This window comes from Phyllostomus discolor, chromosome 7 (genome assembly GCF_004126475.2).
Source record: "Phyllostomus discolor isolate MPI-MPIP mPhyDis1 chromosome 7, mPhyDis1.pri.v3, whole genome shotgun sequence".
Lineage (NCBI taxonomy): Eukaryota > Metazoa > Chordata > Mammalia > Chiroptera > Phyllostomidae > Phyllostomus > Phyllostomus discolor.
Genome location: NC_040909.2, coordinates 97,000,076 through 97,022,958, shown reverse-complemented (window position 1 = coordinate 97,022,958; position 22,883 = coordinate 97,000,076). Strand labels below are relative to the sequence as shown.

At 40.7% G+C, this 22,883-nt stretch overlaps 1 protein-coding gene across 10 annotated transcripts in view; it reads left to right on the top strand.

Moving 5' to 3' along the window:
• Nucleotides 1-22,883, top strand: part of ASPH (aspartate beta-hydroxylase) — a 200,280-nt gene that overhangs the window by 88,909 nt on the left and 88,488 nt on the right. For 8 of the 10 annotated variants that reach the window (XM_036031152.1, XM_036031150.1, XM_036031149.1 and 5 more), the window contains one exon: nucleotides 8,601-8,642. The exons of the other annotated variants lie outside the window; for them this stretch is intronic. In XM_036031152.1, the coding sequence (XP_035887045.1) occupies nucleotides 8,601-8,642 (42 nt within the window). The remainder of the gene's footprint in view (nucleotides 1-8,600; nucleotides 8,643-22,883) is intronic. 10 annotated transcript variants of the gene reach the window in all.

Genomic DNA, 22,883 nt, shown 5'->3' with positions numbered 1-22,883 from the left:
TTTCATTTGGACCATGTTTCTTTGACTCATTTTAGCAGCCTCCCTGCATTTGTTTCCGTGTATTAGGTAGAGCTGCCTTGACTCCTTGTCTTGGTAGTGTGGTCTAATATAGTAAGTATCCTATAAAGTCCAGTGGCACAGCTTCCCCTATCACCTAAGCTGGGTATTCAAGGTATACCCTTGTGTTCTGTGTACATGCTCCTCCTGTAATTGAGCCTTGGTTGCTGTTGGCAGATCACTGGGAAGGATTTACTCAGGCCAGTAAGCTGCAGGATTGGCTGTGACCACTTACTACCAATCTCTGCCCTCCATGGAGAATCAGCCATGCAGGGGCAAGATGGTGGTACTCCGGCATGGCCTGTAGCTGTCCACTGGGTGCACTGGCCCTGGGGTTTCCCAAGTGGTACAAAGTCAGCCCCCACCTGTGTTTTGCCCAGGCCACCATGCCTGAGCTATAAAGCAATCTGAGAATGGCTGCTACTTGTGTTGGGCTTGGAGATTCCCAGGTGAAGGCAAGCTGTGAATCTAGGCTGGCTGCTGCTAGTGCCAGGCCTGGGGCTCACTGAGGCCAGCTGTTGCTTGTTTGAGAGGATTTATGAAGTAGTGCAACATGAGCCAAGACCTGTCATTCATATGAAAAAACAGCATGGGTGGGCCTGTAAGTTTGGTTGGGTGGAGTCTCTGGGAATCTCCAAGCCCAGGCAAACAGTGTTAGCCAGGTTGATGAAGTCTCAGATATGGCACTCACCCGCTCTGTGTGGGGAGGGTTTAGAAAAGAGACAATGGCATCTGCTCACCTTGATGCCAGACACCTCAGGGTTCCTCCCTGTATGCCACTGGTGCTTTTCAAGCTGCAACCCTGGTGCTGGAGCTCAGAGACAATTAGTCTGAGTGGGTGAGTCAGTGTGTGGGTTCTTTAAGAGAAACTGCTTGGTGCTCCAGAAGTCGCTTCCACTGACTCAATCCCCACTGGGTTTTGCAGCCAGAAGTTGTGGGGACTTATCTTCTTGGCACTGGAATCCTGTGATGGGGGGCCTGTTGTGTGGCAGCGACTCCTTGTTCACAAAATATCCCTCCTGAATTGTTATCTATCATGCATAGTGTAAAACCGGCTCATTCCACATCTGCACTCCTCCTACTAGTCTGGATGGATGTGCTTTCTTTAATTCTGTAGTTGTGAGACTTCCATTCAACTTGATTTCTGATGGTTCTGAGTGATGGTCGTTCTATATTTTAGTTGTAATTTTGTTGTGGTTGTGCAAAGAGGCGAACTATGTCTGCTTATGCCACCATCTTGACCGGAAGTCCAAGCTGATGAGTTTCGAGGGTTATTTTGGTCTGATAAAACTAAAGATGTGTTGTGGCATTTTTCTCTTTATATATTAGTTTATGTTAGGACGCAGGAATGTTGATGATTATGATTCATTGTAGAAAAAAAGTAATTTGTCCAGTAGTTTAAATTTTGCTATCTCTTGTTTATATTTGTAAATGTTTACGTGCTTTGCTGGCAAGGATATAAAAAGTCAATCCTAAGAATTAATCATTCTGATATTAAAAATCAATTATTTGAAAAGCCAACTTTTAAAAATTGATTTTTAAATCCATGCTGCTTGTTAGATTTTCACCTTTCTCCTCAAACTCATATTTTTACTTTAAATTATATAGCATATTTTTAGCAATATGACAGCTTGAACATATGTAATCCAAATTGAAGAATGATTTATGAAGGAATCACTGGGGAAATTTATCAGAGTAAAGTTTCCTGCCAAATGATACTTTATGATCATTTGACTAACTGGTTATATCAAGACTTTTCTGTCATTCAATGCCAGTGAAAAAGGTTAATTTTATACTTTGTGATTTTTGATCATATTATTCACAGTGGAGGCCTGTGAGCACCATTGTTTCCTGGTGGTTCTGCTGCTGCTGTCTTTGCAAAATGGAGATGACCAATCCATTTGTTACATTTGAAATTCGTCACCTGTCTAGTGCTGCAGCAGTGGTGAGGGCTTCCCCCCAGGGCATTGTTCCAGAACATTTACTCATGCCTCTCCTGTTGGCCACATTGTCTAACACTGACCAGTAGGGCCCATAACAAGCTTTAGGATGGCAGCTGGAGTGGTCTTAGCTTGTATAAAAGTGCCTAATGTGCATATTATTGTTACTGAGTTGATCATTCATTAATCCAAGAAGTACAAATTGAGCAGCTGTTATGGTGTAGGCCCTGCACTGGGCAGTAAAGACACATGATCAACAGTATAGTCCCTGCTTCGTAGTGGTTCATAGTCCTGTGGACATACAGCTGAGCAAAGACAACCAGAACGATGGCACTAACTTCTCAGAGTCCAACACAGTGCAGCACACAGAGGGAGGGACACCCAACCCAGCATTTTGGGATGAGGGAGCGAGGTAACACCTCCCATGTGCTGTGATAGAGCTTAGTTTTGAGGTGCTGATAGACGTGACAGGGATCTGGTGGAGGGGAAACAGGGCAAGAAGAACCTGCAGAACCAAGACCAGATGGTGTGCCACATGAGGCATAGAAAGACACGGTGGAAAACCAGGCAGGCGTCACTGCGTGGAGAGTTTCACATGATTAAAACTCTGAAGATGGGTCTAAAAGTGACAGGAAGCTACTGAAAAATTCCAGGCAGAGGAGTCATGTGATCAAATCCAGATTTGAAAAGAGCTGTCCTGAAAGAAGACTAATAAGGGGCAGGTGCATTAATATGCAAATGCAGTAGAAGCAGTGGAGAGGGGGATTGATTTCACAGAACTCAGAGTTGGAAATAATTTGATGGGAGAGGGGGCCAATTTATGGGTCAGAGTGGGGGATGACTCCTGTGTTTCTGGCTTGAGTGGACGCACAGCGGAACCTTGATGGAGACAGAGAAGCCAGGAAGAAACAGTCACGGAGAGATGACTGGCCTGGTTTGGGGGATGTTGTGTTTGCAGCTTGGTGGACCGCTTGTGGGTGAAGTCATCTTTAAATATTTAGGAACATATTTTTTAGTTCAAAATTATAACTGAGCTTTTTCTTTGTTTTTTTTTTCACTCATCATTATACTTTGAACAATTTCCCATAGTCTCAAGGTATTTTTAATTGCATATGTTACAGAAATGCTTATTCCTCTCACACTCTACCTAATGGATATATTCTAAGAAAACCTAAAGTCAAACTCATTTTTAAAACTTTTTCTATTGCATAATTTACACAGACAAGTGTGCAAATGTTGATGAATTTCTTTGATAAACTTGTATATATATAAACATCCTTGAACCCACTACTCCAGATGCTTCTAGCACCCCAGAAATCTCTCCCTCTTCCCCCCTCTCAATAACACCCCCACCACAGGTAACTGCTGTTCTCACCTCTACCATTATAGATCAGTTTGCCTACTTTTGAATTTAATTAAATAGAGCCATAAGTAAAGTCACACAAATATGTGTGTGTGTGTGTGTGTGTGTGTACACACACACCTTTTTTTCTGACTAGTTTCTATTGTTCACCATCCTGTCTTTGAGTTTCATCCACTTTGTTATGTAAAATAATTTTGGTTTTATTCATTGCTAAATATTATAAATATACTACATTTAAAAAACCTATTCTATGTTGATGGCTGTAGTGAATGCTTCCCGTTTTTGGCTCTTCTGAAGAAAGCTGCTCTGAATACACTTGTGTCTACCTTTTGGTGGACATAAACACTCATTTCATTGGATATATAAAAGTCTACATATAATTTCTAGTTACTTCACATTAGCACCAAATTATTCTGCTTAGACAAAAATTTCTGGTTACACACACATATACATATACATACTATGTAGATAGATGAATGGATGTTCGGATAAATGAGGAAGGAGGAATTATAACCCAGCTTTAGAAAGTGAATCAAGTGGCTGGGCCTTTATGTATATCTGCTTATTTTCTACTCTAACTGTAACATAAATTTAATGCTGTGAGAGTAAAATGATTCCAATACTGAAGTTTGGAATGAGAAAGTATTTGTAAAAAGTTGGACAGGAATGAATTTTAGTTCTTTTTAAATTTTGTGTAGACTTTTTTTAACCGACCATTTATATTGTCAATTATATTAAAAATTGGCATAAAATTATTAAAGCAATATATTGAAACTGCAGTATCCAGTATCCAGTTGCTCCTTGAAAATCCTTTCTATATTTGTTTTTCAAATACCATATTTGATTTTTTCTCTATTATTTTTTAACACAGTGGAATCATTGATAGAAGAAAGAAATTAATGCTTGTATTTCTCAAAAGGTTGAAATTCTTAAATTCAGTTTTAATTCTCAGATGCTCTAAAGAGCCTTAGATTTTCATCAACAGCTTTGCAAGTTATCACTGGAACTTCACTAGGTAGTTAATCATTCTGTTATCAAGTTGCCCTTAAAAAAAAAACAACACAAAAGTAAAAGAAGCATTTACTTCTGTTGGTGTGTTTTTAAAAGTCAAAAGAAAATCAAGCAGTTTCACAGTCTATGTCTGGTTGGTCCTTTAATTTAGATTTCCCCTTATTTTTGCAGATACTTAAAGCTTCAAACAGACTGCCCCCACTACCCCAGGAGGACCAGCCTAACCAAACGCTCCAAAAGATGGCTGTGATAGATCTTGTGAAGTAATTACTGAGCAGACCAAGATCTTTGGGAGTGAACACTAAAGCTGTTTTGAGTGAATCATAGTCCACTGGCATTTCAGTGTATTTTTTTATGAAAACAAAAGTTACGTGTAATGTTACATTCCTGCATGTCCTTTTTTGATAGCAGTAGTGACTCCATTATATTTCTTTTCTTCTTATTTTTATTATTTTTTTGTGACACATCTTTTAGTCTTACCTGTATTAATTTGTGTTTTGCAGGCAACACTTAATAATTATATTGATGATGTAGCAGCAGTTGCCTTGGCAGGGTTTTAATATGTATTATGAGGAATTAACACTAACTATGCTGTACTGATGTGCAAACTGTGTTAAACGGGATTTAATCCGTTAGGGCTACCTAGCCTTAGCACCCTTGAGAGCACTAATAGAGGTCCTTAGTAGCTGTGAAGATTTGAGTTGTGTATATCTGCACTGATCCTTAAAAGAGAAAATCTACATTAGCTTCGAGTATTCAGGGTAAAACTCAAAATTTGATATTCTTATAGCTTTTAGCTCATTAGATAGGAAAAATTAATATTTCAGTGAGAGATTTAAATTATTATGATTAATTTATTTTTCAAAATGAGGGGAAATATAAATCCCTTGTTAGGACCTAGAAAAAAAGAATGACCAGTTTCATCACGCCAAAACCCTTTTTGGCACCTCATATTGATCCTGTAATAGCTGTCCAGTCAGTACTTGCTGAAATTTTAGACAACCTGTACAGATCCCTGGTGTGTAACTTAAAGGATGTCCTGCCTTGGGCTAATTCAGTAACGCCCTCCCAGCACCGAGGGTGCAGTGCTCTCACTCAGGAAGGCCAGGAGCTTGCCTGCAGCCGGGCTCAGCACCTGTGGGAAGCGCTCACGGAGCCCGATGCCTGCTGCGTTTTCACAGTGTAGGAACCTTTTTCCTCCTACACTGAAGTCCCGTCTATTTTTAATGTGGTTTATTTGTGACTCGGAAAGAGTTGCTGTGATGAAATATTCATCTGTGAGAAAAGAAGGTCGCTACAATATCCTTTTGAAAGGACCATGCGCTATCTAAAAAGCCATAGAAATGGTTTCATTTATGTGCCAGGGGATCGCTCTTGATTATGTTAACATTGTTTTTATGATAAGATGATTTTTTCTGCTTTTAGGGTTAAAATCAAAGAGATTTTTTTCGTCATTGTAGATCATAGTTATAAGGTAGGAAGTTATGTATGCTGACCGAATGTATAACAAAATCCCATATAATTAGTAAGAAAAGCAATAATTTTCTAAAGCTGTGACATGGATAATACAGAGTTGCTGCTCAAATTCTAATAAAGCTCTTAATTCATATTATGAGTTATAGAACACTACTTTTTATAAAGCCATAATCATTTAGGGGGGGAAACTTAGGAGTGACAGAACAGATAAATGATTAAAATAAATTCTACTGAGTTTTTGTATGTGATGATCTTGAACTCTGGAATAGAAGATTCCTTACACTGTGGTCAACTTCAGATACTTTTTAATTCTGAATTAATGAGCCTTGTCATTACAGATATATGCCAAGCTGGGCAACATCAATGGATTTTCTAAAAATAATGTAAATGTCTTCTGTTGAATGTTACTTGAATGCAATAAAATGCAGAAGAATTCTTCTCTATATTGTCATTATTCTGAAGTAAATTGTTTTTTATTTGTTACATAGTATTGGTTCATGTTATACTTACTAGTATTTTAGAATATTATGCCATTTTTCATGACTAAAGTCACAAAGGAGTACTTCTTTCTTAATTTATTTCTAATAGGTAACATTTATTTTGTTTAACATTTATTGTTATGCTATATTCCTAGGGACAGGGTTACAATGAAATAGTCCCTGTATCCATCCTTTTTAAGTTTTTGTTCCGAAGACTTGAAACTAAGGGTGAGCTGCCCTGGCTGGAGTAGCTCAGCGGATTGAGCGCCAGCAAATCAAAGGGTTGCTGGTTTGATTCCCAGTCAGGACACATGCCTGGGTTGCAGGCCAGGTCCCCAGTGGGGAGTGTGCGAGAGACAACCACACATTAATGTTTCTCCCCCTATTTTTCTCTCTCCCTTCCCCTCTGTCTAAAAATAAATAGGATCATTAAAAAAAAAAAAAAGAAAGAAACTAAGGGTGAGCAGACTTCACTTTCACTGACTACACTGACTCTACTAAGCGCTTCATGTTAGGGAGTTGAGTTTTCCCATCAGAGGAATGTCATCTCTGCTTGCAGACAAGGAAACTGAGGGCCAGAGAGGCTGAGACACCTGCCCAGCCTGAGGCCATTCAGAGTATTCTAGAGTGAACACTTGGGCACCAGGTAACTCTTACTGGGGGCTGTGTAGACATTGCTGATACCACTTGAAAGAGCTCCTTGAGATTTTGGACACTTCTTCAATCCTGTATCCCTGATGGCTATGACAGTGCCTCCTATTAAATAATGTGCCACATAACTTTATGACAAGAGGTTACAGTTAATAAGATCAAGGTCATTTTTGTTGTTTTGTTTTTAATGTTTTGGGTACCCCCTTATAGCACTGGCCCAAAACTGTATGGCAGTCAAATTTATAAAACCCACTCTTTGCCAAAGTCAAGACCTACATTTCTCTAGTATTTATTTCTCTCTCAAGAAAGGTACAGAAGGGCACAGTGGGAAGATCATATGCTTTGAAGTAATGTAAACTTCTGACCTTGACACTCTAATTTCTCAGCCTCTGCCTCCTCCTTTGCACAGAGAGAGAAATAAGACCTTTCCCCATAGTGGGTCTGGGACAAGAGACACATAAGGCATGCTTAGCACTAAGCCTGGCACACTGCTTTTGAAGTTGGTTCCCGTCTTCTCCCATAAGGTCTCAAAGGAGAAATGTGCTTGACCTGTAAAAATCTCTTCCTTACATCAGAAGCCTGCATCATACTTCTCACCTCCAAATCATGTTTTACATGAATGAATGTGGGAAACTGGGGACCAAAAATCGAGTGACCTGGGCTGCACCCACACCTGTCTGCTGCCTCATGTCTGCTGTGGGGAAGGATGGAGCCCGTGACTTTTATGCCTCCCAAACTGCCCCATCCCCACGGCAACACATACGCACATGCACCTGTTCCTAGAAATACCCCCAACTGGACAGGTATCTTCTGGGACTATAATCGACTGGTCTGCCTTGAAAATTCACTAGATCCTAATGTGGATTAAACAATAAGCCAGACGTGAGGTTATAAATGTAGAGTTTGGTTATAAGCACATAGGCAGGTCATGGTGCTGCTGACGTCCCTGTGGGATGGATATTCGTTGGTGGGTCCAGGTTCTTGGTGGGTTTCACTGTGCTTGGTAACCCCATTTCTGAGAGGGAGACTAACCTTGATTAACTGAGTGAAAGGCTGGTACCAGTGGGCTCTCAGACTCACCTCAGCTCCTCAGCAGGCGAGCTACATCCAGCACACCTGGGCTCAGTGCAGGCCCCCGGGGGCTCACCCATTCTGTGTGAAGTGCTTAGAGGAATGAGACTAGTGCTCTCAGGAGGGTGACATACTGCTGAGCTTGAAAGCACACGGTGCCTATTATAAAGTAGTCTTACGTTTTTAGGAGACAGAATACTGAGTAAGCTTGCACAAGGGCTTCTACCTACCCAACTTGCCTCTGTACTCACAGGGCACCGAGAGGGGGTGGAAATAACCACAGCAACTCTCTTTTAACTGAGAAACAGTGTCCTGGCACCTCAAACCTAGCTACTGCTTGGTGATTTTTATAACTAATTCAAAGGAGTCTAATCTTAATATTTTATAACAAATTTCATGTGTAAAGAATTCAGGATTTTTGGAAAATTGAAATGTTTGCCCAGGAGTATTTTTAAATGATATCTATTTAAATTCATTTAAATCTGGTCCCACATTTTGAGATAGTGAATGATGACTTTCAAATACTCATTTTGTTTTGTCTTTGCTTTTCAGAAACAAATAGGAAAACAGATGATCCAGAACAAAAAGAAAAAGGTGAGATTATCAAATATACATCCGTAAACAACATGACGACTTTATTTTATATCACTAGCTATAATAAATCGCTGCTGGATTCATTCTTTTGATGATTCTGTCAACAAACATTTATTGATATTCTACATAAACATGTAGAGCCAGGGCTCTGGAGAGAGATTGCCTGGCTTCGAGTGCTAGTTTTGCTGTTTGCTTTATATGCGTCCTTGAGAATTACATAACCTCTGTGCCTCAGTTTCCTCTTCTGTAGTATATGAATGATAATAGTGCCAACTCCAGAAACCATAACACTACCATTCCCCAGTAGTAATTAAGTGAAAATACATGTAAAATGCTTAAAGCAGTGTCTAGCACAGACAACGCACTTAGAAAATGTTGTTACTTATTGTCACCTATGTTGGCAACTGTGTTAGATACAAAGGTCTGAAGATTACTAACACTCATTATCTTTTTTCAAGGAACCCCAGATTGTTGGGAAGAAAGGCATGCAAACAAAGTTATATCCATCCAGAAAGGGGTTTATTACAAAGGCATTCTAACAACTTCAATAACCCAGTACAATTTTAATTCAGCTCCCATAAAGATTCCTAAACTTAGAGTGAGGAGCTATTTTTAAAGTAAAAAAATTATATGGATGATCACAGAATAGTGGGTGTACTTTTAGTATCAATAGAATGATGAAATCCTCAGTAATTAAGCATTATTATAATTTCAGGAATGCCTTTAATTCATGGTGATGAAAGCAGTGTGTACATTGAAATGATACAGGACACATAATGTAGAAGATCAAACCCACTCAGTGTGTAAATAGCACTTTAATGAGTATGTGGAGTTGCTGGCCTCCAGCCATAAATGTGTAGCCATTAGGCTGGGAACTTGGCATCCAGCTCATGGATTTTATAATTTTCTGACTGGTTGTTTTCAATTTTGTATCAAAGTTATGTAGACATATAATTTTAAAAGTTACGACTTAAAAGCAGGAGTCGTCTACCCTCTACTCTCCGAGCAAGAGTCCCCTTCCCAACTTTCTGTAGCTGTTTCTTCTAGTACTTCCCTACGCATGTCTAAGTAGCTTGTTTCTTCATTTTCTCCTCACTGTGAAAACTGTTGGTTGACTTCAGTGTATAGAAGCTCTCCATGCCGCCTTACCTTCCCAGTCCCCATTCTTCTGGTGTATTCGAGGTGTACTGTGCTAGACGGTGGTAAGCACTAGGAAACAAACAAGGCAGGGAGGAGGGTATCCGCAGCTTTGACGGAACTCATCACTTCCGCTACTCCAGATGCTTCCTTCACTTGGCCTTCCAGATACTACGTGCCCCTGGCTTTTCTCTAACTCTGAACTCTGCTTTTTCTCATCTTTTCTGGTTGGATACCCCTTGACCACCAAACATTGGGGTTTCCCAGGATCCAGTCCTCAGACAGTTTCTATGTACACACCCTCTCAATGGTCTCAGGTAACCTCATGGCTTTAATATCTCAGTTTGTCAACAGATTTCCACATTTACCTGCAGCTTGGGTCTCTTTCCCAAACTCTAGACTGGAATACCCAGCCGTCTACCTGACGACCTCAACTGGATGTTTGATCATCATTTCAGACTTATGTGTAAAACTGAATCCTGACCCCCATCAACCCACCCCTCCCATGAATCTCTTTTGTGCTTCCCTGTCCTTCCATCAGCCAGTTCTGTCAGGTCTCTGCAGAACACCCAGAATCCAGCTACTTCCCGCCACCTGCACCCGGTACCACTCAGGTTCCAGCCACCAACTTCACTTGTCTGGATTATTTCAGTTGCCTCCTGACTGGTCTTCTCGCTTCCACCTTCATCTCTATAATCTTTCTCAGTACTGCAGCCTCAGTGACACTTTGAAAAACACACTGAGCTAGTGATGTGCTCTGACAGAAACAAAGCAGGAGGGTGCGAGGCAGAGGGGAGGGGAGGGGAGGAGATCTCTGAGGAGGACAGTTATGTGATCAAGGAGGCTGTGAGAATGCTCAGCTAAGAGCACTCTGAGCGGAGGAACAGCCTGTGCACAGGCTCCAAAGTGGGCACCCTGAATAAGCCCAAGGGTGTGTGCAACGCAGTGGAGAAGTCAAGGACCACGGCAGGGGGTCTGGACGTTTGTCTCCATGCAGTGGGGTGCCCTACACAGCCCATGCAAGTGTCTGTGCAGATTAGGTCTTTCTCATTCACACACTGACTGGTTTGCTTCTGGGTGAACTTGTGGGCATCAGTCACTGCAGATGGTGAACATGTGCAAACCCCATCCTCGACTGCTGCTCACATCCTTATTGTGAGCCATGTGGCTGCTCCGCTTCATCCTGGGGGCCGTGCCTCCCTGCGCACTGCCCAGCATACTCTGCACAGCTTTGCCCTCCAGGGCTTCTGATCTTAAAGGGAGATTTCCAGTGCTGTGTAGTTGGGCTCCCTTGGCCATTTCTTCACAGAAAGAGGGGAGGGAATCAGTGCAGAAAGTGATGAATCAGATAGGTTCATCACTCTCCATCATATAAAACTGGCAGTTCGTACCAGTACCAACCAAAAAATCTTTGTAACTAAAGTATTTTATTGAGTGTGAAATGCAGGAATAAATGTTACTGTGGACTCTGAAAACCCTGTTCAAGCAAATTGTTTTTTGGGAATTCTGGGAATTCAGTTTTGGGAATTCTGTTTATTTTTTTACTCAAATTTATTTGATGCTATTAACTGGGAGGGAAGAGAGAAGGGGAAATATTTCATTTTTGGAATATGTAGTGAAAAAATTGAATGTGTTTTTTAAAAATGGAATGTGTTTTAATAGATTTAATTTCGTAATGTAGAAATGGAGGTTTTTAAATGGTAGTTACAAATTTGTCTCAGCATGAATTACTAGTTTGCCTAATTTTCTACTTGTGATATCTTCCCTCAGGTATATTGAGGAAATACTGACAAGAGAGGGAAAATTTTGTTTTTACTTAGATTTAATAATTACAGGATTCCTTTCTTTTAGAGAATTAGATTTAGAATCATAGGTTTGGGGTAGGGTTTATTCCAAAATAGGCCCTTACTTGGCGATTTCAGATCCTTAAATTAAATTGGGTTATTTGTATCTGTTTTAGATAAAATTGCTATATCAGTTTCTCCCCACTGGATGTCATCTCTTCCCACATATTCTCTGTTTCATGATCATTAAACATGAGTGTGTACTACAGAGTAATGCAGTTCAAAAATGGCTCATTAGATGTCGCAATCAAACAATTATTTGTATTCTCTCATTTACTCAGTAACATTCTGGGGACCTACTTTGTGCCAGGCTCTGTTTTAGGTGCTGGGGCCGCAACAGTAAAAACAAAGGCCCAGTTCTCACGGTACTTGTATTTGTGTGTGTGTCTGTGTATGTCTGTGTGCTTAGATATATGATTAGAATATAATAGAATATAAAAATTAGAATATGAAGGCAACGATAACTCTGAGAAAGAATATAAAACTGGGGAAAGAGTACAGAGAATGGCAGTGGGCAGCAAGGTTGCTGTATAGATAGACAGGTCTCTTGGGCAGTGACATTTGAAGATGCAAGGGAGCTGGGAGCAGTGCAGCCACCTGAGGGAGGAGAGCTCCATGGTGGAACAGGACGCTCATAGTCCCTAAAGTGAGATGTGCTTTGCCTGTGTGAGGAGTGGGAGAAGTGTATAAGGGGTGAGGTGAATGTGTGAGATCATGGGGTTGCAAGGTTTGAATCACAAAGGCCTTTGAAGAAGGGCTTTATATACTGAGTGAAACTGGAAGCCACTGGGAGAGTCTGAGCTGAAGACCAACATGGTCTGCCTTAAGTTTTAAAAGGCTGGTTCTGGCTCTAGGGGTGCAAGGATGGAACCCAGTGGACCACTCAGAAGACAACTGCAGTATTCCGGGGAGAGACGGTGGCAGCCAGGTGGAGGGTGTGGGTAGAGGTGGTGAGTGACGGTTAGATCTGCACATATTCACAGGACAAGTCAGGAGGGCCTGCCAATGGCTAGGATGTGGGCTAGGAGAGAGAGGAATCAAAGTGTTTCTGTGCTACCTAAAAGGTGTGTTTTAATAAGTTTGTTGAATATGAAAGAATGTAACATGCTACTGATTTCATAGATATCCAATGTCAGTATTTGAGGATTTGTGAGCCTTAAAAAAATTCTGAGGAACAATAATATAGTCATGTCCAAGAAAAGAAAATGTGTTTTGGCTTGCGCGCGTGCGCGCGTGTGTGTTGGATCAGGGACTTTTCCTGAAATTTTCCTTTGATTTAGACTAATATTTAATATTCCATCATAGTCATTACAAATGGGGATGTGCTTAAACAGTATATTTTTGTGAATGTCTTTAAGAAGGCATTTAAAGATTTTCTGGTTAGTATTTGTACCTACGTCCTTTCAGAAGTAACAGTCAGTGCCTTAGCAAACACCAGATGGCACCAGAAAACAAGTACCATTAAACACAGTAAATTTTTTACAGAAATCACATTTGTAATGCAGTTTAAAGAAAAGGCTGAAATGGCTATATTGTACCCAGTAAATAATCTCAGTGCAACTAGTTTCTCATGGGAACACTCCTCAGTTTTCTGTGATTGTGAGGAAAATAGAGATAGAACCAACAAGAGCAATAATCAAGCCAAATGAAAATGTTCTTTTGTTTAAAAAAATTTTTTTCTACGATGCTTTTCCTGGGATTTTTACAACTACATATAACATATTTGAGCAAAAATAGAGATGTTGCCTGAGGATTAGGAACTTGACTCCTTAGTACAGCCTGTGAAGCATCTCATGATCTGGTCCAGCTTCCGGCTTCCCTCAGTTCAAAGAGCTCTTCCCGGCCTCCGAGTTCACGTTCTCCTGGCAAACTCCTGTTCTCTAGAACTGAGCTTAGAGCTGACCTCTGCTGGGAACCCTGCCCTGATGGTACTGCCGTCACTCGACCAAAAGATGTGCTTCTCCTCTTTGCTCCCAAGACACCCTGCACTTTTAGATTCTTAGCACGTATTTTAAGTTTTCCCTTAATTTTTAGACAACAAGCTTCTTAAGGGTGGGAACCATGACTCCTCACCCCCACCTAAAGTGTAAGTCAAGGTTCCCCAAAGAAATAGAACCAAGATGGTGTGTGTGTGTGTGTGTCTAGAAAGAGAAAGGGAAGTAGAAGGAGACATGGAGAGAGACAGATGCAGTCAGACTTACTGTAAAGAATTGGCTCATGAGATTATGGAGGCTAGCAAATCCAAAATCTGCAGAGTAGGTGGGCAGGCTGGGGGCCCTGGGAAGGGTTGATGTTGCAGCTGAGGCCAAGGGCAGTTTGGAGGCGAAATCTCCTCTTCTTTATGGGAGGAGGGGTTGGGGCCCTTTTCTTTAGGCCTTTAACTAATTGGATGCAGCCCACCTACACACAGAAAAAATCTGCTCTACTCAAAGCCAGTGGATTAAATGTTAATCTCATCTAAAAATACCTTCACAACAACATTCATGTTTGGCCAAATATCTGGGTGCTGTGGCCCAGCTAAGGTGACATAAAAAATTCATAATCATCATATGCCTCTGGTGGCACTTAACCATGACATAGTAGGAGCCGAATAAAAGTTGTAGTATGAAAAAATATGTGGTAAATCCCTTTTGCTTTACTTGTCTTTTCACCTGATGATGATAATATGAGATGTAGTTGGTAAGCAAGTCAAGTTTACAAATAGAAATAGCAAAGTATGAGTGAACTTTAAGAGTTTCCAATGTACTACATTTCAAGTTATTTTCACATACATTCTCTTTAACAAAAAAAATCTTGTGCATCATGTATTTTTCAGCCATTATTTATTCACATAATGTTTCTTCTTTCTCTCTACTACTTCTGATACCCCAGTTACTTGTTGGACTGCGTGATACTATTCGCAGGTTTCTGAAACGTCATTCATTTTTTTCATTTTCCTTTGGATTGCATAATTTCTGTTGCACTGTCTTCGAGTTCAGTGATTGTTTTTTTGCCATTTTATACCTTCCATTGAGCCCATGTAGTAAAATTTTTATTCCAGTTGCAGTTATTTTCAGCCATAGATTCCTGTTGCTTTTTTGTGGTATCTATTGTGCTGTTGAGATTCAATATCTGTTCACTCCTTAGCATTATGTTTTTCTCTAATTCTTTGTACTCATTTATAAGCACTGATTTGAAGAGTTTTTCTAATAAAGCCAGTTTCTGGGCATGCTCGGATGCCCAGGATATTGACTACTTTTTCACTGAGTGTGGGTAAGGATGTTCCTGTTATTTTCATGTCTAGTAATTTTTTATCAAAAGCTGAATTAGTTGTAGAGTTTGTTGTAGCAACTCTGATATTAATTTTGTTTTGTTTCTGAGGATTCTTGTCTAGTAGACAGTTCACTTGTCTGAAGCTGAAAAATTTGTTTCCTCTGCAGTGTGAAGTGCTACTGCTTGTGCTCAGGTTGGTTGGTTTCTGACTGCTGGTGTTTGTTTGTTTGTTTGTTTGTTTTCCTTAATCCTGGCTGTGGTGTCTGCATGGTTCAATGGTCTGTTATAGATTTGGGCAGAACTCACACTCAGGTTTTGGGACTTGCTTCTGGGACTTCCCATCTAAAGTTTTGGTTGCTTTGCCTGCCTCAGGCTCCGCTGTCTTCTACTTCAAGCCAGTATTTTCTGCTACCCAACCTGTGTATGTATTGAGAAGACAACAAACTTGCAAAGTTCACTAAAGCAGTTCCTCTTTTCAAAGGTAGATTTCTACAGTAGTTAGCCTCCAGGAGGCCCCAGGGATTCCTGCCTTCTAGCACTCATGCCGCTGTGTAGTACGGTCTCCACTGCACAGGGCTGACCTGTGTCACCTGTAGGACATGACAGAAATGGCAGGATGTGACTTCAAGGTTAGGTCATAAAAGATGTTGCAGCTTCTGTCTTGTTAGCCTTTGGATTACACCCTCTACGGAAACCACCTGCCTTGCCATGAGAGCGCACAGACAGTGCTTGGGGTCGTTCTCTGTAGGAAGGAACTCGTGTAAGATGGCAAATGTTTGTGGTTGTTGTGAGCTACTAAGTTGGGGGTAGTTGTTTGGGAGTCATATGCAGTTGACTCTTGAACAACATGGGGGTTAGTGGCACCAACCCCCTACACAGCTGAAAATCTACATTTAACTTTTAACTTCCCACTTAGTTGTCCTTTGGTATCTTTAGGGCATTAGTGCCATGATCCTGATGGAGCCCAAAGCCCACAGGTGCTCAAATTCCCTATATTAAAGGCATAGAACAAGGATATAGCCAGTCCTCTGCAGCCGCAAACTCCCAACTGTGGATTAGAAACAGTACAGGAATTTATTTTAAAACTCCATGTATAAGTGGACCTGTGCAGTTCAGACCTGTGATGTTTAAGAGTCAACTGTATAAACCACTCTGTCCCCTTGAGTCTCTGCCTGCTGTCTCACTGGGCTCCTGGGGCCTCCCTACAGGAGAGAAAGTTACTAGTCAGCCAGGGATTTGGGTAGAGTTTACACTAAGATTTTGGGTCTCACCCCTTCTGCGGCTCTCCTGCTTCCAGAATTTCCCCTTGAAATTTCCCTTTGCTTTGTTGCTCTGAATGCTGTCCTTCTCAGGGGGGAGAACACAGGTCTCAATGCCTGACTTGTGGCGTTTGGGGAGCACCTTCAGATAAGAAAACCACCAACTCACTATTCTTTTTTTTTTTAATTTTCACCTGAGGATTTTTTTTTTCATTACTGATTTTAGAGAGAGCGAAACATCAATCAGTTGTCTCTCATTCACACTTCAACCAGGGATCAAACCAGCAACCTAAGTACATGCCCTGACCAGAAATCGAACCTGCAATTTTTTGGTGTATGGGATGGTGCTCCAACCAACTGAGCTACCCAGCCAGGTCCAAAGTCTTATCCAATGTAGAAATGAAACAGTCTCTCAAGAATAAACTCTTCTATTTATGTCTTTTTGGCTTTCATTGGTTTCATTTGTATTACTGATGTTAATCCCTTGGTTTTCATATTGTAAAAATATTTTTCCAGTTTGTTCTTTATCTCCAAATTTCATGTATAATGCCGTACAGATGCATGATTACTGGGGTAAGCGAGTTTGTGAATAAACACAGAGAAAATGGTATTCTCTGGTTTGTTATAGAACTTTGGATGGGCCCAACAATACCTGCTTGCTTTCATGTATTTTTCTTCTATAAAATAAGCAATATGTACAAAAACATTGAGCAACTTTGATTCAGATGGCTTGGGAAGTGGGGAAGTGTGACACGTCCTCCTCTCATTTATTTACCTCACTGAGATACCAAATGTAGCCTCTGGCTGTGAAAACACCTGCCATCAAGTTTCAATTATTGCATCTCTAGGATCATTTCTATTGATGCACAAGTTCAGTCAAGTCATCACTGCTTTGAACTTCATTACTTTATGGTCAGTATGTATAGGACCTCTTTCTTTTAGCTGTCCATTGGAGGAGCCTTGGTTCATTGTTTTAGGCAGTCCCTAAGACACTATCCATTCCCTATTATTAGCACCACTAGCCCACTTAGATGTAGCATGGGCTGGTGGGTCAGTTCAGTCCACGCACTTCAGCTTTGTAATTTCCCCAGATTGCAGAAGAGCAATGTAGCAATAACACACTTAAATCAACTCAGGGAAAAGCTTTGAAAAAAGTAGTCTCCCTCCCACCCTTGCAGCTGTGAAAAGAGGTTATGAGATAACTGCTGTTAAAGATTTATTATAGTCATTACGTTCAACAGCTACAGTCGTGTTCGTGGTTCCTAAAATACACCAGCAGTTATTGTCTGATTACTTCCACAGATAAGTTAATTATAGGAGAATTCTGACTCTTACACAAGTCTGATTTACAGAGAAGTTTAATTACGGCAATTTTCGTGATTTAAATAAGCTCAGCATATATTACCAGTCTCAGCAAGTGTAGTAGAAGTTTTTAGCTGTGTTGAAATACACACTTTATTTTTTTTTCATTTCGTGATCTTAACCATACTGTAGTACAACTGATAATTCGGGACACCTGTTTCCACCGGAGTGCGTACCCACTCAAACACACCACAGGACAATAATAGCAAATTCTTCGTTGTCATTAAAATCCCATTCTAATGCTTCCTGTTGAGCACTCAACATTTTACAAAGCTAATTTCTGTAATGATTGTGACAACATGAGCAGGATGGTAAAATAGGTTTCTTATGGGGGAAAGCAATATAGTGTGTTTTAAAATTATCATTAGAATCTAAATTTTTTCTAATTCATGGGAAAAATGGCCCTGTCTTCTGATCAGAATAATCCACTTTTCTGCATGTTAACACATTATTTATATACTGAAACAATTTAAAGATTAACATATTAGCCACATATGCCCAAGCTCCCTTAAAATTAAGCTTTCAAAAAAAGTGCTGTGGAAAGATAGTCCTATCTATTTAAATATATTCATTTATTTAAACAAGACTTCAGACTGGAGAGCACATTAGTTTGAAAAACGCATTACTGAAAATTACCTCAGTTTGATTACAGAGCTCTTCTCCACAGCATTTTTCATTTTTCTGATACGATGGTAGATTGTTGCAGCATTTACAGCAGTAATTCTTGCCATATGCTTATATGCTTTTCACTTTAAAATCAAGTGTATGTTGATAATAGAAAGTATTAGTAAAGCGAAAATAAATCAATCTTCTGTTTCACCTTGGGTGGTTTTCTTAAATTCCACTCAGGAAACCAGTCAACCACCTTTCCCTGGCGACAGGAACTATCAGCCATGCTTTTCTCCTTCGCTAGAGTGCTTCCTTCTTTCCCTTCACCCACTCGGATCTGGCAGCTGGTACTGAGCCTGGTCAGAAGTGGCAGAGGGCAGGCTGGGAGCAGCTGGGGCCTGAGGTGAGACAGACATTCAAGGATGGGACAGGAAACGAGGCACAAGCAGGAGGTGGGGTCTTGGAAGCCAGACAGCAGGCAACAGGCAAATATATCTTGGTGCAGGGAGAAGCCACTGTCACAGGGGTTCAGGAGCAGCCCCCAGGAGAAGCTGGGAGCAGGAGGACAGTTGCAGAGTGAAGTGTTTCCGCAGAGAGGAGCGGCTCTGCCTTCACCAGAGGCACTGGCAGGCCCTGCCCCATCGCTGGCTCTGCCATGATGACAACACAACGATTAGGAGCTGGTCCAGGTGACGGCAGCGAGCGTGAGGTCAGTGCAGAGATACCGGCAACACTCACGGTGTGTCAGCTGCCTCAATGCTCTTATTTAACTTTACGTTTTCCTCTTTGCCTGCCCTCTAGAACATGTGAGGCTAATCTATGGATAATTAACTGCTGTCGAAGTCTGTGATGCACCCAAATACAAGTAGATTCCAGTAAGGCACCAGGGTATACCTCAGCATTTTGCAACCCTGCCTCTATATTGGAATCACTTGTGGGATATTTCAGAAAATATCCTAGGTCCTAATTTCATAGCTCAGGGGCACAGTAACTAAGGTGCAGTCACTGTTGAGAAGTGCAAGGTCAGGTGTCTGCTTAGCTGGTCAATCCGGTCTGTGTACCAGGATCACCTTAACCAAAAACTCTTCACTGAGTTCACCTGGTTCAGATATCATTCCCTAATGATATTTGAATCCCATTTAAAGGGACTGTTGAACTTAATAAAATATAAAAGATTATTTAAGAGGAGCTGAAGCTACAAGGTCTGTCTGGAAAAAGTCCAACCATGGTTAATATAAGGAGAATGGTTTGTGTGACTTTGATGTAACCTTGCAACCAAGGAGAGTGAACTGAAAGGTGTGTGCCTGAACAATGACAACTTCACTGTACTAGTCAATGGGGGTGGTACATGCCATTGAGTGAGCATGTGTACTGTGGGGCCATCATATTCAAAATGACTGAGCAAGTAGAGTAACAAATCTACATCCAACTTTGCATTAAGCTTAAATATTCTTCCATGGAAACTATTCGGATGATTTAGGAGGCTGTAGCTATGGGAAATGTGATTGGCAGCTTCATCACACTTCTGCTCATGTGTCTCATGCAGAATTTTTTGACAAAATATCGCATCACCCAGGTGACTCAGCACCCCTAAGCCCAGATGTGGCTCCTGCAACTTCTAGCTTTTCCCAAAACTAAAAATCACATTTGAAAGAGAAGAGGTTTCAGACTGTTGATGAGATTTGGGAAAATACAATGAGGAGGCTGATGGCAATTGGGAGAACTATATGAGATCCCAAGGTGCCTAATTTGAAGGGGATTGAAGTGTTATTGTCCTATGTACAGTGTTTCTTGTATCTTCTTCCATAAATGTCTCTGCTTTTCATATTACATGGCTGGATACCTTCTGGACAAACCTCGGCATATACTATGGAAAGAACCCTTATAAGTTAATTAGACAGCTCTCTTGAATACATGAGCCACAAATAGTAAGAAGATCTAGCTGCACTACAAATCTGACAACCATTGACTACCTCCTCATCTCAGTGGTATGATACTGAGCTAGGCTAGGGAGGGGGTCCAGGTCTGAATCTGGCTGTAGGCCCTTTTCCTCTTTCACTGCTCATGTCTCTCATCTACAGACTCTTCTCTGACTTCACACAGGTTCATTCCCTTGGTAAACCTTGCAAATTTCAATTAGGACAAAGAGAAGAATGGTTATGGATATTCAGTTGCCACATCTACACATGCTCAGACTTCATGTATTGGAGAACATGATTTTTGTCAATGATATTTGCATAGGTCTAGCTTTTTCTGTTACCATTAGATATTGCTACATTGATGCCAGCAAGTGCTGGAAGCAAGGTGAGCCTCTTCCAGCCCCACACACATCCTTCTGGGAGGGACTGGCTGCCACTCTGCCATTGACTACAACAGACCCACTTTTGGGTTGACTACAATATAAGGAGATGGAGGTTATGAGCAAAAGGCTGTGGGGAGCATGGAGGAGAGGGCACTCACTGCTGATGGAGATGCCAAGCAGGGATGGCATTAGAGCTTGGTCTTTAAGCAGTGAACAAGGGTGGTACCCAGGAAATTCTCCTTGCATCTACCTGTGAATTCCAAGACTTTATTTTTAATGACATGATGAGGGGTTGATACGAAAGACTCCAAGATCAGTACTCGTAGGGTATCATGAGGATGCTCTCTATAACACAGCTTAAATTGATTAGAGTCTGTCTTGAAATTCTTGACACAACCACTCTTGGGGAAAATTATTATAATTTGTTGTTTTCTAATATCCAGTGAGTTTTACACTTCCCCTCCTTTGATTCTTCAGTACCATAGATAGTATCTTCTATTTCTTCCTTTCCTGTTTCATGTAATAGATTTAATTGGAACCTACTTCTAGGACTCTCTGTCTCTCTCTGTGTGTCTCTCTTCCATATGTGTATGTAAATTTATGTGGAGCCTTCAGGAGCCTACCAACTCTACCAACTTTGCTCAACTTGTACAAAACATACTTTAAACTTGAAATAAAGGTGTATGAACCCATTTATAGAACATGATGCCTCTAACTGATATCCTATACATAAAAGCCAAGATTTTTTTTTTAAAGATTTTATTTATTTATTTTTTAGAGAGGGGAGGGAGGGAGGGAGAGAGAGAGAGAGAGATAGAGAGAGAGAGAGACATAAACATCAATGTGCGGTTGCTGGGGGTTATGGCCTGCAACCCAGGCATGTACCCTGGCTGGGAATCGAACCTGGGACACTTTGGTTCCCAGCCCGCGCTCAATCCACTGAGCTACGCCAGCCAGGGCAAAAGCCAAGATTTGATAGAGGTGTGTTTCAGTAATAACTTTGATTTTTATGCTTCATTGAAATTTGGCTTCTCTCTCCCGAGGTTCGCTGACTTCTCTGTCCATTTATACCACCATATTAGCGATGTTATGAGTAATGTCATTCCTCGAGTCATAGAGTGAAAGTAGCATTAATTGTAAATTATAGCTTCAACATAAAACCAATGAACTTGGGTGAGGTTTTTATTTCTGTGCTTTGTCACTTTGATTCATAACACATCTTGCCTTTTAACTACTGCTAAGAACCCCACATGCGTTTCTCAGCAGTGATTTTTCATGGCACTTGTAGACATCGCGAGAGTCCGGCAGTACAGGACCCAGCAGGGCCTGCATTGTTGTGCCATTAATTGCATACCTCTGTGAGTGGTGAGGAGGGACGCCAGAGGCAGATTGTCTTCTGCCCCCTGAGAAGATTGATAATAGCTCGACAATGCATTTCCTGGAGTATTTCTTTGTGATTATAAAACAAAAGAGAAGAGACTTGTTAGAAAAAAAAGTGAGGAATATTTTTAAGTTGCTTTTTAAATGAATAGTAGTAAACTTAATGCCTTGGCACTTACTTTTGGTCAGTCATTTTAGACCAACTTTTCTGCTTTATTTTTAGATGACATTAAGTGGCTGAATGGAGTGTTTGGAGGTTGAGGCCCTAATCACATTTGGAGATAGGAGTATTGGTCAGTCTGGGTCTTGCCTTTAAAGTAGCTGCTTTTTTCTTTCTGTGCATGAACATTTTTCTCATAGGCATTTAGATTCTTCTTACTTGATCTACACTCGAAAATTGTTTGTGTAGTGAAGGCAATCCTTTACCAAGAGTTTTAGTGTCATCTCTACCAAATCTTATTTGCCATTTGATCTGGAGCATCTTATTTGCTGCTTGATCTTGAATGTCTTAGCCTCCTGGTGTTTTGCTTTTATCATGTGTAAAATACAGAGATGGAGTTTTGTTTCACTTTATCACTATGTCATTCTGTACAGATATGAGCAATAGTAATCATTACTTTCCTCCTATTAATATTTTGTGTAAAATGTATGCAAACCCCAAATCCTGATGCTGTTTAATATTATTATTTGTATACATTTCTTTTCTGAAAGGATGATTTTGATAAACTTAATCCTGATGACTGCCCAATATATTTAATGTCCTAAGTGCAAGAAAATACTGATTCCCCAGGGATGTTCCCCTAGAAAGTGTTTATATGTGAAAAATGAAGACCTGTAAGCTGAATAAGGTGTGAGAGAATGGGAGAACTATTTGAGGAATACTAGCAGTGGCATCTCATTAAAGAGTAAGTTATGCTTTACTTCTACCTTGGGTGTTAAAGCTTTATTAACACTGGGTTTGAAAACAGCTAACAAAAAAAAGCTAAATGCTTAAGGGATTTATTATAAAACTCAATAGCGCCATTAATTTTCATGGATGCTTTAAATTGCTGGGGTAAAATAACATATTCAGCAAGGAAGCAAGTTCCTGCCTCCT